The sequence below is a fragment of the Anopheles arabiensis genome, chromosome 3, assembly GCF_016920715.1.
Source record: "Anopheles arabiensis isolate DONGOLA chromosome 3, AaraD3, whole genome shotgun sequence".
Classification (NCBI taxonomy): domain Eukaryota; kingdom Metazoa; phylum Arthropoda; class Insecta; order Diptera; family Culicidae; genus Anopheles; species Anopheles arabiensis.
In genome coordinates, this window is record NC_053518.1 from 79,567,620 (window position 1) to 79,583,345 (window position 15,726).

The 15,726-nt window shown below is 44.4% G+C and overlaps 1 protein-coding gene across 4 annotated transcripts in view; it reads right to left on the reverse strand.

Moving 5' to 3' along the window:
* LOC120904394 (solute carrier family 12 member 4) overlaps nt 1-15,726 on the reverse strand; it is a 152,348-nt gene that overhangs the window by 97,573 nt on the left and 39,049 nt on the right. The window contains exons 2-3 of one of the 4 annotated variants that reach the window (XM_040314344.1): nt 8,611-9,476; nt 8,001-8,523 (exon numbers count right to left, since the gene is read on the reverse strand). The exons of 2 other annotated variants lie outside the window; for them this stretch is intronic. In XM_040314344.1, coding sequence (XP_040170278.1) covers nt 8,001-8,067 — 67 coding nt within the window. In that variant the 5' untranslated portion in view covers nt 8,068-8,523; nt 8,611-9,476. Of the gene's footprint in view, nt 1-8,000; nt 9,477-15,726 lie in introns of those variants that run through there. One more of the 4 variants, XM_040314343.1, reaches the window with a different exon arrangement.

Below are 15,726 nucleotides of genomic sequence, written 5' to 3' on the forward strand. Positions count from 1 at the left end.
GCTCCATCACCACACACAGCACATATACAACGTCAAATTGCAGGAATGAACTTGAGAATGAATTTTTAACGCAGGCAAGTCAATTCGCCAATGAATCTTCCCGAAAAGGTCGGTACAAGAAAGGGTTCGGGCCCGCGAACCAGTTCATGGAATGGTTTCTTAGAAAGATTATGCTACGATCGGTAAGATTCAAGTGTGGGGGGGGGCGAATAGGGCAATTGACAATGACACTGGTGCAGCAGAAAGATGAACTAAGGGAATGCATTTTTTATTGTTCTTTTTGCATGATAATTTCAAATTTCTTTGACTTTGAACAATGTCAGCTTTCGCGTTCGTGTTTTACATATCAAAATTTGATTATGTTTGTAAAGTACTGAATTAAAACTTAAAATTTAAGGTTTTTTCAGTTTTTCTGTACTTACAAAACTAAAATTTTATGATAGTTATGGTTGTTATTGCTTTGCAACTTGATTTTATTATCATCATAAAACACATAGAAAATGTTGGTACTTATCAACTACTATTTGCAATGGAGCAGCCTGGTTATTCACGGTATCGGAAATGGAGACGCATGGTACTTCATCTGGACTGTGAAACAGCTTTTTAGTAATTTTGTGTATCGTGAAATAAGCTCATATTCTAACGTTGAGATACAGAAATTGAGCTCTTTGGTTTGATTAAGATATTCATTACAAGGGTAGCAGTAGCAACCAAAAACGGCTAAAAATCTTTCAATATGCTTTCCACCTTACTAGTTAGCTCAAGCTGAAGGCAGCTATGAGGCTAGTGAAAACTTATCCCGCAAGCAGATGGGGAAAAAAGGATGATAAAATCCACCCCAAGACACTCCATTTTGACTTATCCCCAGGGTGCCTTTATAGTAAGCAGCGAAGCTAAAAGGCGAGCAAAATAATGAACTGGCAGCTGGTGCCCGGCGTGCACTAACGATCACGATTGAGGCCAAGCAAAACGTGGTAGACCAAAAAAACAAGAAAAAGATACTCCCATAGTTGTACCAAAATGGAACTAGCTGTTACTAGCAGTCTCTGCAACAACAACAAAAAAAGCGCAAAAGATGGCCTACAGAATTAAGGGGGATAACACAACCGGACGTCGACGGGTAAGTAAGTGACCTACTAAAAAAAGGACCTACGCCTTACCTTGCAAACGGAAAACCAAATGGAAAAGCACAAAATGTTGCAGGCGAAAGAAACATTCAGCAAAGATAGCTCGTTAGAGCGCCGTAATTAATTTCCCGAAAGCAACTAACGGCAGCGGAGAACGGTTACGGCTCAGGTGAGCAATCAAATGGCACCGCCGTGCGATTGTCGTAAAGGTTGGAATAAAATGCTTTACAAATGGCTCGGCTACGCTGGCAACGAAACAATTTAAAGCGATGATCGAGAGATTCTAGCACTGTGGGGGGCTAGGGCAGACAAAGCTCTCACACACACACACACACACACACACACACACACACAGCTGAAACTTTTTCCTTCAATGGTTTTGCTTTAAAGCGCTTTAACTCGCTTGTGAGCGTGCTGGACGGCCGTTTTTTTTAAAGCATCTACCATACAATTAGTTAGCAAAGTTTACAATCAGCATGAACGCGTGGTATTACTGTAAATTATTCAGCTTTATGCGACCCCGGGTGTGTCGGAAGTAGCGCTCATGTACAAAGTGTTGGTTTACACTGTGTGGTTCATTAAAATGGTAATGAAACAGTGAAAAACGAGGCATCATTTTCTGACGTCGATTGTTTCAAAGCATGCTTACACTGGTCGACGGATGTGCAGGTGAATGATCCCTGGGCGACCTTAAAAAACACACTTGAATGTCCAGTAGGATTTTTAATTACAATCATGTAACGAATACCACATTTTAAAATCGAAAATCCCCACGGCCTTACGAATGTCTGGTGTTACTGGGATTAAGAAGACCACCATTTAAGCTAGGACTGGATTTAAAACAATCAAGTCTGCAGGTCCCAAGCACTGTCACTAAGTTAAACGCTTATGCTTTCATAGGGGAAAAAAACAACAACTGATCCTGCCCTGTCAATCAAGTTTTTTATATTCCATGCATGAGGCGTTGGCATGGTCGCGCATAAAACGGAAACTCTCTCGTTATTTGGCATCATCTAGTGTGTGTGCAAAAGATTACTGCATTTTTGTGGCCCTCTGTATGTGGGTGGCGGATCGAAAATGACGTTGACAGTTGGCATAAAGCTGCCGTAAAATTTTGTACGGCTTGGCATCAAGAATTATGATCCCGTTTTGAGCTGGCAGAAAACTATTCCCATTACCGTAGGGTGAGTGTTTCCGTGGCTGTGGCTTACCCTATTTTGCGCACGGTCACATGCGCTGTAAAATGACATTCTAGCCGGCTGCTTAACTCACCGCACACCACACCGTCAAACGCCTGGCTGGGCAATTATGCAGATAATGAAAATACTTTCCGGGATTGTCCAATTGTCGGGCTGTCGCTCGCCTGTACAAACGGAACAGCGGGGTTTTGAGCTTTTGTGTGGCGCTTTACTATCACTCCCTCGACAGAAGGTTTGTTCATGATAGCAGTCAGTGGGTAGGTAATAGTTTTGAGGAGCTGTACCCATCTCCGTTGATGTTCGCCATCCTCCTGGGGAATGTAATTGCGAGTAGTTACGCTGTTGTTCGCCCGGCAACGTGCAGTTGTAAGCCGTGCGAGATGTGTAATGAATCAACGTGATGTGAAGAGATGACATGTTTAATATCTTTGATATTAACTGTCCGAAAACCCCCAAATGTATGCAATTTGAATAACAGAAGCAATTTTTTAAAACTTGTATGTTATAATGCGATGTAAACTTGCTGATTGTGAATAAAAAATAGTTTCTTATTTGTCTCTTATTCCCAAAAGGTTAATGTTTTGTTCTAATATTTGCCTGGAGTTCAATTAGCTACTCACCAAAACTGTTTGCAATGTGTTTATTTGTTTCATTATTGGCGTTTCTTATCTTACCTGAAAAAAGACGAAATAAAAAAACAGCATTAGTTTAATACAAAATAGTTAAAAACCAGTAATGATTAATGCGATTTCAATACACTGCAAAGTAAAACTATCGAAAGCCACTGGAAACCAGTATTTGTGACAAATATGCCAATCAATCGATTGAACAAGTGACCCAGGGGAAACCGAGCTTGTTTATGCTCAGTTTCACTCCACCGAACCACTCACTGCTGCTTTTGACACTTCGATTACTACAGTGTCAAACGCCATATGCCGTTCGGTTTCAAGCACCGCTGTGCACAGAACATTCATTGTTTGATTCGTACGCAACCTTTCTAGCGCGACTGAACGCTATTCCGGCCAGTGATGAGTGATGAGGAGGGGCAAATCAAGGGCGAAAGAAAAATAATCCACCACCCGCAATCCCTGTTTTCGCGCGTTCCATTAACTGGGGTCGGAGGGGACGTTTTTTAATCGATATTTTTGAAAGGGTGAAAGATGGATTTTGTGCAATTCGAGAAGAGCAAACAAGATACAACAACAAAAAACCCCCATTTTAACCATCACCTAAAGGTCATCCAGGATCTATACCGTCGTGTTATACGAAAACGAGCATAAAAAAGTGAATAATTGAATTACTGAACGGTTAAATGGGCAAGCTAATGAATGCGGTGTTGGTAAAGCTGCACAACGAGGAAAAACAAGGGAGAGAATGAAAGAGAACGAGAGAGAAAGAGAGAGAGAGAGAGAGAGAGGGAGAGAGAGAGACAGAGAGAGAGAGAGAGAGAGAGAAAGAGAGATGATCAGGTTTCGATCGAATGAACGAAAGTAAACATGTAGGGTGAAAAATAAACGCACCCGACCGAACAATTATAGTTTAGATTGAATTTTCCTCCCGGTTACGTATACTGGGAGTGTTATAAAAAGTGGGCTACAGAACGGAAATTACTGGAAACCTGGGTGGGATTGTCAGGGACCCGCCGGGAGAGGTTGGAAAATAATTCAATTGACCTTTATGGAAAGGCACGCGAGGCTGGACAGAGATAAATGGATGGCCCTTATTTGTGTGCCCAGTAGCAAAATAGGGATAACAAATTAAAAATGATTTTCTCATACATACTGCTTGAATTGAGTGACCGTTGTCATAGTAAAAATAATTTTCAAATCGTTCAATAACCGCACGCTCAAAAGTGTTTATCCAGCTTTACATGAAAGTAATTTCCATTGCCATTATTTACACCATGGAGCTGTCATAGTCACAAACGAGCATCAATAAACAACGCTTCATCGCACCAATTTGGATATGCAATGGCCAGAGGTTTTGGTCTCATTAAATTCATATCTTTCTGCTCCCGCTTGTTGATCAAATGCTGATAACCCAAAATTGATCTGTTATTGACAGTTCATTTGGCCGTGCATTGATGGCGATTCAATTCGACTAACGAATGAGGAAAAATCGCTACGATGGGGATGCACAATTAATCGCTCGATGCAAAACCAAAGGCCACCCCGAGCAGGTGTAACATTTAACATTACAAATGCCACACCAAATATTAATCAAATGTAATGCTCCATCCATGCCGAGCATCGAACGGCCGCGTGTTTGTGCGAGTGGCATAATAAAATGTTTATTTTACTGCTCATTTCTGATGAGCTAGCTCATTCAGCGCAAAACTTAATCACATGTACGGGCTACAAAGACGGAACCCCACCCGGCCACGAGGCGGATCACATGCCTTTGAAGCGAATGCTGTAATGTGTGTGTGTGCCCCCGTGTGTATGTGCCCGTTCCGAGCGCTCCGGAAACGCCAAAGTGCACAACGAGGGAAATTTTCACTCTTGTCATGGGTCCCTTGTTGTTAGCGCCCACCCTGACCTAGACAAGCGGGATTATGAAAATCGGGCAGATCTGTGTGTGTAAGTGTGCAAAAGCTAGCACCGACCCTCTGTATCCAGCGACACAAAGAGAAAGAGAGAGAGATGGAGAACAGAACAGTAAGTGAGTTTGTGTGTTTCTGTGTATAAAAAGTACATCAATAAGGCAGCGTAAAATACACACACCCACACAGCGTACGACACATAAAAGGCAAATGTCTAGCGCTGTTTGATCAACGCGAGCAGGAACGACAGGAAGAGCAGACATCTCGCTTAAAAACGAACCCACCGTGCTAAGGGCAAAGGGTTCGCACTCTCGCACACACCGAGCCGAGCGCCATCTATCGCGATGGGGAAAAGATGCACTTGATTCGCTATAAATAACAGATTGATGTGACCTGAGAGGTGGTAGCGGTGGCGGAGTGTGTAGGGGAAGCCGCACCGTAACATGTTTACCATATTCACCGACATGCTTTCGAGCCATTTTTGCTGCTGCTGTTGTTGCTGTTGTTGTTGCTGTTGGAAGGTGACCGAACGCCAGCGTGCCCGGATGCGTGTTGTCCGAGGTGGCCCCCAGGGGCGGACGGTGACCGGATGTACCGGGGACGAGTGGGTGCATATGCGACCGGCCCGTGAGTGCAATTTGAATCTGCATAATGGATGTATGACGGCATGTTTACAGGAAATTTAACAGGCGAGATATTTTAGTACGTCCGGTGACGGGACATTCGTCCCGGCGGGTGGGTTCTTGGTATCAGTAAGTTCAGAGTTCAGTACAGGTCACAGAGAGCAGCCTTTTTGGGGGGATTGGACGCTCTGTGACGGAATCGACCGGAAAAGGTAACAGCGGGTCGCTAGGATCACAGGCTCTATTAGCTCTTATTGGAAGGAAGCGGGGCGTTCTGTTCTGTTGACAAGCATATTCCCATAGTAAGAGGTCATAGCTGTCACTACACATAGACATTCTTCAAAATCTACATTCTCCAAAATCTCGAGTGTTGAAATCGTTATTTAATTTTTTTATATTTCTATTGAAGTCCTAGTTTTCGATTAGTTCATTAGGTATAATTACGATTTCGGGAAACCTATCAAAAATAAAAATGTATTCGCTCTTTGCTCCTGGGCCTAAACGATTTTTTTTACAGGGTTTCCCATGATTTACTGGTTGGTTCCCATCAATTTTTTTGGGTTCCCATATTTTGTTGGTGCGTTCCCACGTTTTTTTCGCCGTTTCTCAGAATTTTTTGGTCCAATTGTATTGATATCTAATCGGAAAATACCAATAAATTATGAGAACGAACCAAAGATCTATGGGATACGATCAAAACATCGTGGGAACTAACCAATAAATCTTGCGCAACCCTGTATACATTCTTTTTTAGATTTTGGAACTATGGTAGTCTAGAGATTATTGTACAGGGTGTAAAATAAATACAAACTAGATTTTTTTGTTTTATCTGCGCAATCGATGTCTAGAACATAGTTAAGTGGTGGAATTAGTTAGAAACAGTTAAACTATCAAAGCATATAGTCCCAAATACTGAATATCAATGGCGTCAAATCTGGAGAAGCTTGCAGGACATTCAGATTGGATGATGAAGTAAAGCAAATCCTCATTAAGCCATCCCTGAACGATATCCTGTAGGAAACAAATAGTAACTTTTCGCAATGTTTAAAACTGGCATTTGATAACTCCTTGTTTAGTTTTCACCTTTGGCAATGAATACAATGAGTAATTTCCCTGTTGTTAATACAGTTCCCTAAAGCAACTCTGGTGATGCATTTTGATGTCGTTCGAGAGTTCCATTAATAAGATTAGTTTACTTACTCAAAGCTACCTCCAGACAAATCAACGTTTTTGAGAGCCGAACTGAAAGCTGGATGTAATTATTTCGAAGAAATAGTAAACCAGACAGTTTGTAAAAAAAAACTCATGTATTTGACACGCAGTTTCAAGCAACACAATAAAGAGGAACTCGACTACGTTTATCATTTCCACGTTTCCAACTGTAAATCATGGACCTTAATCGTTTCTTGGTACCTGCCGAGGATATGTTTTCAATAGTTATCCAATAGTTTAATAGCTATTGTAACAATAAACAGTTCTTTCTAGTGACAGACGTTAAATTTCCACGAAATCAATCAACTAATCAATCTATCCTTATTATGAAAGCAGCATCGTTTTTCGAATATGTTTCTGACAACTCTACCGGCTAAACGTGCAGAGTATAATAAAGCACATCACAGTGACAGAATTAAGTCCTGCAGCTAACTCGAAACACAACATCTCTTGCCTATGCAAATACGCTCCAATAGCTTCAATTGGCCCGCAAACTTACGGCACACTTCGCTCAATATGCCACCACTATCCATTTCCAGACGACCACTTCTGCATGTCATTTAACTGGTTCGTCGTTCATCTGGTTTGTCGATTGCCTTGCAACGTGTCCCAAGCCCTCAGCTCCTCAGGCGTCCTTCCCCGCGTGTATCGAAACGACCACGACCATTGCATTGCAGCTCGTGGGGTTGTGTTGTGTCAATCTTCAGTGTCAACCATCCAACCCGAGCTAGTTAGGTATTGCCCCGTGTTAGGTTGCGCGCGACAGGATTGATGTAAAGTGCACGGATCAATGATGAGAAAACACTGTGAACGGCATTGGAGAAGCATGGGCGGCGGGACAGAGGAGGACTTGGAGGACGTCCCACGCGGTGACCCAGATAATACGATAATCGACTTCGAGACAAAGCCAAACTGAGCAGCAGCAGTAGCGGGACCGATAGTAAGAGTTTCATGGTGCAGAGTTCTGGGCGAAAGTTTAAAGACGACTGTGGAAAGATAAATTTGCACGCTCGAGTAAAGACTTGCACCGGCGACAGTTTCCAACAGTGTCACTTTAGATGAATGTATCAGCCCTACGGATCTTTCTGTAATAATCATGGCTATCCTGCAAACGCAATGAAATATTTCATTTCGCTTCACACTGATGGCTGTGAAACATTTCACAACGTTTCGCCAGCAGTTTGAATGTTGGAAGGAACAGGGCAACGTTTTGATGCTAGACAGAAAGCAAAATACGCTCTCCATTTGCAACGACTACAGGTGTGACCACAGCCCTCCTCCCACCTTCCGTACCTACCTTCCGTGTCGTAAACGTCCATCTCGATGGACTGTGAGTGGCAGTGTTGGTACTGTTGGCGCTGCATGCTGAACAGTTTGCACCTTTCCTTGGCTTTCGCGAGCAGCGGCGAGGTGACGGTGGGCGGTGGTGGTGCTGCGGTGGCGACTGTGCTGCTGCTGCAGGCCGCCACTGCTCCCGTTGCGGCTCCCGGCACGCCGCTGCTGCGCTGCTGTGGCTGCCTCCGCCCTATGAAGCTGTCGCGCGCGGACCGCAACAGCCCGGCGGTGGTCGTGCGGTGCTGCTTCGCCGGCTCCCCACCAGAGGCGGCCGTGAGCGGTAAGCTAGCCGGGGATGAGGGTGTGGAGGGCGATGACGCAAGCGATAAAGACCCGGAGGAAGGGCTGCCAGCCGGAGGGGTTGTATGGGGATGACGATGAAGAAGCTGATGGTGGTGATGGTGCTGGCAGTGGTGCGGATGGTCCCGGCGGCAGTGGTGGGCCGCCGCTGCCGCGGTCCGCTCCCGTTCCCGTTCCTCCTCCTCCTGCCGGCGGGCCAGTTGAAAGAGTAACAAAAGCAATAGGAGAAACACTAGCACCAGCGGTGGAAGCGGAAGCAACAATACTACTACCTTTCGTTTTCCGAAATCCGCAAAAAACGCACCGCCGGATGGAATACTCGAACTCGGGGAGGGTGGGCTGCTCAGGAGATTGGGAAGGAGATTTGGTGCGAGGAAGGGGAACAAGGGGCAAGGAAGCTACGGTGGGATGGCGTGATCAGCGCCGGTGGCAGGATGCACCGCTGGCAGGAACCCGAACGGTGGCTGATGACTTTTTGCTCCACGAAGACCGCCGCCTAAGCCGATCGAAGGCTTTAACAGCAATTTCTTTCAGCACAGCTACCGGGACCTATTCCTTGTGCGTTCGGACACGAACCGATGCTTCCTTGCACAGCTCACATTCACGCTCGGGACGCATTAACACCCGGAGCCAGCTTCAAGAGCCCCCACCTCCACTGGCAACAGAATGCGGCGAAAGCCGCGTGCTGTGCATACGCTGATGCAACTCAACTGTATAGCGCGACGGAAGCGCTGCCTGCACTGTTTCCTGCACTCAACACATTCACATGCCCTATTTCGATGCCACTCGTGACACACAGATACACACACACTTCTTCACAAGACCGCAATAGCTCGCCACCGCCAGCAACAAACGACCGGCCGGATTAGTGAGGCAGGATTTGCCCGAGTTTCAAGCACCACGTGACTTTGGTACCACTATTGCGCGCGATGCGATGTTGTCAACTTTGCGGCACCTTCGACAATGGGTTGCGGCACTACAGATAGCAGATAAATTCACACAGACACTCCCACACTCAAACACACACACACACACACAATTTGAACGCTTTATCACACGCTGGACTCAGATATGCTGAGAGATATGTAAACATTCACTGAACACACTCTATTTCAAGTTTCCTTTTTGGGACCACCGGCTTGTGGAAAAGAGAAAAAAACAGCAACGGAATGAAAGAAACTTCCTGGAATTCACGCTCACTGTGACTATTGCTGGTGTTGAAGTTTTTGTTGTCCAACAAAGCAACAACCAACAAAAAAATTGGGGGAACATGGCTTTTGTGGTCATACTTCCTCAGCCCCCAAACGCCAACCGATTGCGGTGGAGGAGGGAGATCAGGCTAAAGGTGTCACTCGACCATTGTGTCACGAAGAAGAAGAAGAAAAAAAAATATGGAAAAGTTCACAATACAGACCGCTCCTGACACTTCGAGAATGGGACTAGGAATTGAATCACTTTCACCGGTACAATAGTTTAACTTTTAGTCTCGCTGCCACACTGACGCGCAGCGAGTGTGACACGCACCGTCTGCAGTGCTTTGCAAACCAGCATGACGACGACTGCCGCTGGAGACAGTTTCTTTCAGCGTGAGTGTTTTTTTTTATCATTCTTCTTTTCTCCTATCCTTGCTTTTTATTGCACAGTTCAATAGCCGCACCTGGTGGGGGCAAGGGATCTATATTCGTAGCAGGTCTTGTTAGCTCGTTACAGCTCACCATTGCACATTGCCTTTCGCAGCGTTAACGCAACGACGCTAGCTTCGATCGGTTGTTGACGGTGGGGTGTTGGACATTTTTGTGGCAGCCGGAAAGCATTGCCATGCCATGGAAACGCTTCGGCACCACCAGGTGAGCCTGCTCGTGGGCTGCTGCAAACTATGGCCAACTTTGCAAAGTGGTATCGTTTACAATTACAAACTGTTTGCCGAAATGTAGCTGAATGGATGAAGAGCATTCCCTGTCCGATCCCCCTTGGGGGCAGAAGAGGAAATCGAATGTGGTAGTTTGCACTGGAAAAGGTACCGGAGTTTGCTGGTATCCGGCATCTGAAGGACATGGATATGGGAGGTATGTGTGTGTGTGCTGCTTGTTACATACCGTACTGTGCATGATTGGAAATAGTTTCCAGTTCGATTGGTTGAAATTTTGCTTCATTCGATTACCCAGTTCGTTACCAAGTGTTTGGCAGGGTGAAGAAGTAGGAAGATGTAATGGTAAATCGTTAAAATGATCAAAGAAAAGTTAAAGTGAGATACAGTATGTTAAAGTTCTACAAAGTACAACTATACTCAATAGGAAATTTTTAGCGTAATTTCTAGAATTGAATATGAATCAATAATTATCATAAAAATGGCCAGAGTGTAGACAAATAACATACAATAATAAAATATGTAAGGCTTCTGGACAAATCTACTTCATCATACGGTGGGTGTTCAAGTACAATAAATGTGGTCGCAAAATATGCCATAGTATGAGGACCAAATATATTTTACGCTTACAAGTACAATCCCAAAAGTTTTTGAACAAAACTTTCCATGAGGTTACATAACTCCGATTAGAGGGCGCGGCGCTTACTTATATGTGTTTGTATTCAACACCCCTTCTGATTAAATTACAAAATTAAAATAGTATCTCCAAGCTTATGTCAGCTTGGAAGAGCACAGAGTCGCAAAGCTTGAGTTTTAATAGAATTTCGGTGTAATATTGTTGTCCTCCGAAAAATAGGTGGCACAGCTTCGTGGCAATTCTAACAACGAAAGAAACATGGCGTGCAACGTATTGAACTACTGAGCGAATCCATCTGAATATTTTGTAATTTAAAAACTGTTAAAAAATGAAAAATTGGAGTAGCTTTCGAATGGCTTAATTCTGCCACCTGCACAATATAAAGATTCTTTTTTCTTAAAATTTTTAGTTATGATAGTCAGCTATGAGTATGTATCATCATTGATATTAACGTTTATTCCATGGTTTATAAATTACTACTGGTCGGACCGTCCAGTGTACTTTGACAAATTCTCCATTGGACAGCTAGGGAATTCAAAGATTCATACAAAGTCTTTAGAAACCTTAACTCCCTACCTGACAATCTCCATAGAAATTCCCATGACTCCATCATGGCTAATAAAATCATATATAGTCTATATAGCCACCTTGGTTTAATAAAAAAACTACCGTTCCTCAATGCGAGTCAGTATAAATTATAACTAGTGTAATGGTCTAAGCGTAAAAAGACCATAAAGTTGTAAATTATTCAGTGAAGAAGACGACAGGGAAGACAGGTAACGAATTTGGCAAGTTTTAAAATATTCTGTAAATTGGTTGCATAAAAAAGTTAGTAAAAACAAATTAAAAGAAATACGCTTTGCAGAAACCGCACTACGCCAGAAAGTATGCAATCATCAATGCAAAACACCTGCATTAAGAAGTAATAAAAAAATTGGGAGCCTATTTTTGTAACTGTTGCGGTAACACATTGTTTTAGAAACAATTTGAAGCCAAATTATATTTCAATGTTTAACGAAAAGATCAATACATTCAATTAACTAATAAACTTTGTTCTATCTCAAGAATGATATCATTCTCTCTAGAATACTGTTCAACGGTAAAAAATACCTTCCATGAAACAGGCACCAAAGATCAAATGAATTTTTCCATGTTTTCTAGGCCCTTACTTTTCACTTGTTGCGCTCTCCAAAAAGAACCATATCCTATATTACCTGGCCTTGTTTTTACCAACAGGATCGATAAATCCTTCATGTAATGAATAAATTTGTCATCGAACAAACCGTTCCACGGCACCTTAGCTCCCTCTCTCTAGCCCATGATATTTACTTCCCTACGGTTGATCAACACTGCAACCACAACATGCCACTGCTTCTCAATTGGTATGCGGAGTTGTTTTTGTCCCACTGTATTCAGGTATACAGGTACGAGGCACAGAACAACAGGATAACCGAATCGCCAAAAAGCAAGGCCAAAATCGCCGTCCCGTCCTAGGACAGTTGCGTATCAAATTACACATTTTTATTCCATCATCTATCACACGCCCGGCCGGTACGCACGTGTAATGTACGCCCCATAATGCAAACATAATGTATGCCAAGCTTCAAGCTTGCGCTAGCCGTTCTCCTCGTTCCTCAGACCGGCAAAAAAAACAGTTCATTTGTGTCAAAACGTAATATTGAACCCAACCGGGCAGGCTGGAAGCTCCTTTCACTGTCCCGTGGCCCCAAAAACCATTGAGAACAAACAACATTTCACGGGCAAAGGACCAAGGGTATTTGTCTTTTATGTCTTGTATGTCTGGTCTATCGATTCAACAAAGGTTCTACACCTCCTGGAAGGTGGTGCGCTCAGCAGGTGCCTTCCTTGGACCTGGCCTAAGAATCTTAGCCTTGCCAAAGAACGTTCAACAACAACAACAACAACAACAACAACAACAACAGCAACAAAAAAGACCATCGCGACCCGGTCGCTTGCTCAATTATTTATTCCTCGCAAACCTCGACCCTACAGCCGTACACGGGAGGCCGAACGCACCACCGCCGTGCAATGTCGCTGTTGCTAAATGTTGCGAACATAAAAATAGTCTGCCAAGAAGCGACGCCACCGTCACCGCCGGGCATTGCTTCGGCAGGGAGTAGCAGTTCCGTTCTGGTCGGGCAAATAAATTCCCAACTAAAACAGAAACTCTTCCACCACCACGCGGTGGTGGTGTGAGGTGCCCGACCGAGAGCCCTGCCACCGCGATAAGCTTCTGCGATCGGCAAACGGCAAACGATAAGGATCTGCTTCCACATTCAGGCGCGCAATGACCGATTAACGACTGTGTTGAATGTTCACGGGCAGAGTGGTTGTGTGAAAAGTTTCGCTCGGTGGCTAGAGAGTAGAACGGAAATGGCACTCAGCCTATAAAACTGGTTGAATTATTCAACACGCTACGCGATGGTTCAGGGCAAGCGTGTGCGCGCGTGTTTGTAAAGACGAGGACGATTCGTTTGGAGCGTATGGATCGAGCCTTCTCTCCTTGGTCTTGGAATAGGTCCGGAGCGGCACAGAATAAGTTCTGGTTTGATGTTGTGCAAGCTTAAGGCATTAGCAGCCATTAAACGGGTTAATCTCTAGGTGACCTTCAAGATATTGTGTAAGATGTGCGAGTGTTAGGGGTGGGTAATTAAGTACTAATCATTTCATTTCCTGCCTAAGAATTCATTTGGATTTCCATTTGTGGCGAAGATCTAAGGAAATGACGTAATCTATATTGAATGTCCTGTAGTATTATTCTGAAGTGCAACCTGGTAATTGTAGGTTCTAGGAAGTATATCTTCGTTAAGATGTCTTGGATTGGTCAAGATCTTGTGGCATCTTGATTCCAGGAACTCATCGAATTCTCAGACATCATTTCATTATTCTCGCACCAAGAATCCATTCAAATCAACTGCATACTAGAGACGACTTCATCTCCAAAGTAAATTCCAATTGCTAGTTTGTCAAAGAGAATTGTTTCATTTCCGCTATGTTGCCTTGTATTTTCGCAACCAGCAAGGCTCATTTGATATCCTGAACTTGATGAATATTAATGTACCACGCCGGACCATGCAAACGGTCCGTTAAACAACCGGGTTCAGCCATCTACACTCACACCTCACCCCCCGTAGTCATACCAAATCGTACACTTGCCAAGGCTCAACTCCCCCGGAACGTTGAGTGCGATTGGTCACCAATTGGTCTGCCGGTGTTAATGAGTCAATGTGCAGCACAACGAACGCACGGACAAGTTCACGTCAACAGGTGCCGCATAGCTTTCTGGATAACGCCAATCCGATGGTCGGGGATCGTGTGCAGCAATCGCGAGGTCGTTTGCATAGCATCAAGCAGCACACCAAGCAGGGAGTGTTGATCGACACGCAAGGTTTCGAGGTTTGGTGGCGGTTGAGTGATAATGTTTCCCACCCGTCAGGAGCTGTCTGACGTCTGAGTGACAAGCTGGAAGGGGTCAGGCGCTGTCTTAATGTCCAACTGGCGCACTGGCTCGGTCAAGGAAATCAGTTCAAGGACGCTTCGCAGAAATTGCACGCCCCACGGAACTTTGCGCTTCCTGCAATTGTCAGTGCGAGTTGCGAGTTGCGAGTTGGCGCTCTTCGGCGTAAGATGTATCATCTATCGGTTTGGTGCGATGGAATGGTAGAACGGGTTGAAAGTTATCTTGCCTACTGTGTCCATGTTGGACACCCGCTTTTGGCAGCAAGCCCAGCCCAATCAGACCATGTTCGCTGGCTTGTTTTGCGGCTTGTTTGGACATTGTTATTTGGCAGTAATTAAATTTGCCCGCTGCCGTTCCTGTTGTTCAGTAACAAATAAACGGCATGTGTAACTTGTGCGCAGCATAGGTGGGTTTACTTGGTATGGATAGATTAGTCATGCGATGTAGTCTACAGATTACTTTGGATGTAAAACTTTCTGGCCAAAAGCAGCCTAATTTCTTTGAATCCTAATTCATTTAATTTCAGAATAGTGTAGCCGGCATATCTTAAAGTCACATTATTGTAAGTAATATTGAATATTTAATGATTTGTGCAGTTTATGTTCCGAATGAAATGAGACGAAATTTGTAAGTTCACATTAAATCACCTCAACTAATATTTGCAGCGTACAATTACACCAGCAACACCAATAGCGTCCTTCATGTGTCATGCTTCAATTGCTAATACCACAAGCACATGAAACAGCAACAACAACAAAAACAATTATCGACAATCGACCACGCGCGATGTAATTTGGCATTTGCCTGCCAAAGGGCACTTTAACGGTACGCGATCAGTTTTCCACCGGTTCCGATAAAGAGAAAATACACCGATTCGTAAAAGCTCCAACGGTCTACACCAAACCCACCGAAACCGGTCTAATCAATATCGAGGGCACTAGTAGAGCCGAAGAGGGTTACCCCTTTCTCCCTCGCCTCGCCACTGTTTATGCTATTTCACCACCACCTGTCAGGAGCCAGCGAGTGCGGATTTGGTGAAAATGGAACAGAAAGAAAGCCACCAGCTAACCGCCGATCGTGTGAGGAGCTAGTTTTGCTTTGCCTTTTCTTTCCACACTTCTGCTCTACAAATTCGCTCCAGCAGCAGTAGGCGTGCAATAGAGTACCTTTTATCGTCGCGAAACTGGCCTTCTTTAGCAAGGGCAAAAGGGGCGGGTGGCAAAGGAAGGTGGAAGAATTCGCCCGAGGCGCCCTACACTCTCTCACCCAGCTAAGCCCAAGGTCCAAGTGTTGAATAATTAAATAAGTCAATTAGTATTGAAAATTGATACTACGCCCTGGTTGCGGACCCGGTCCAACGGGAGGTGTGGAAAAGCTCTGCCCCATCTCCACTCCCCCCCCCC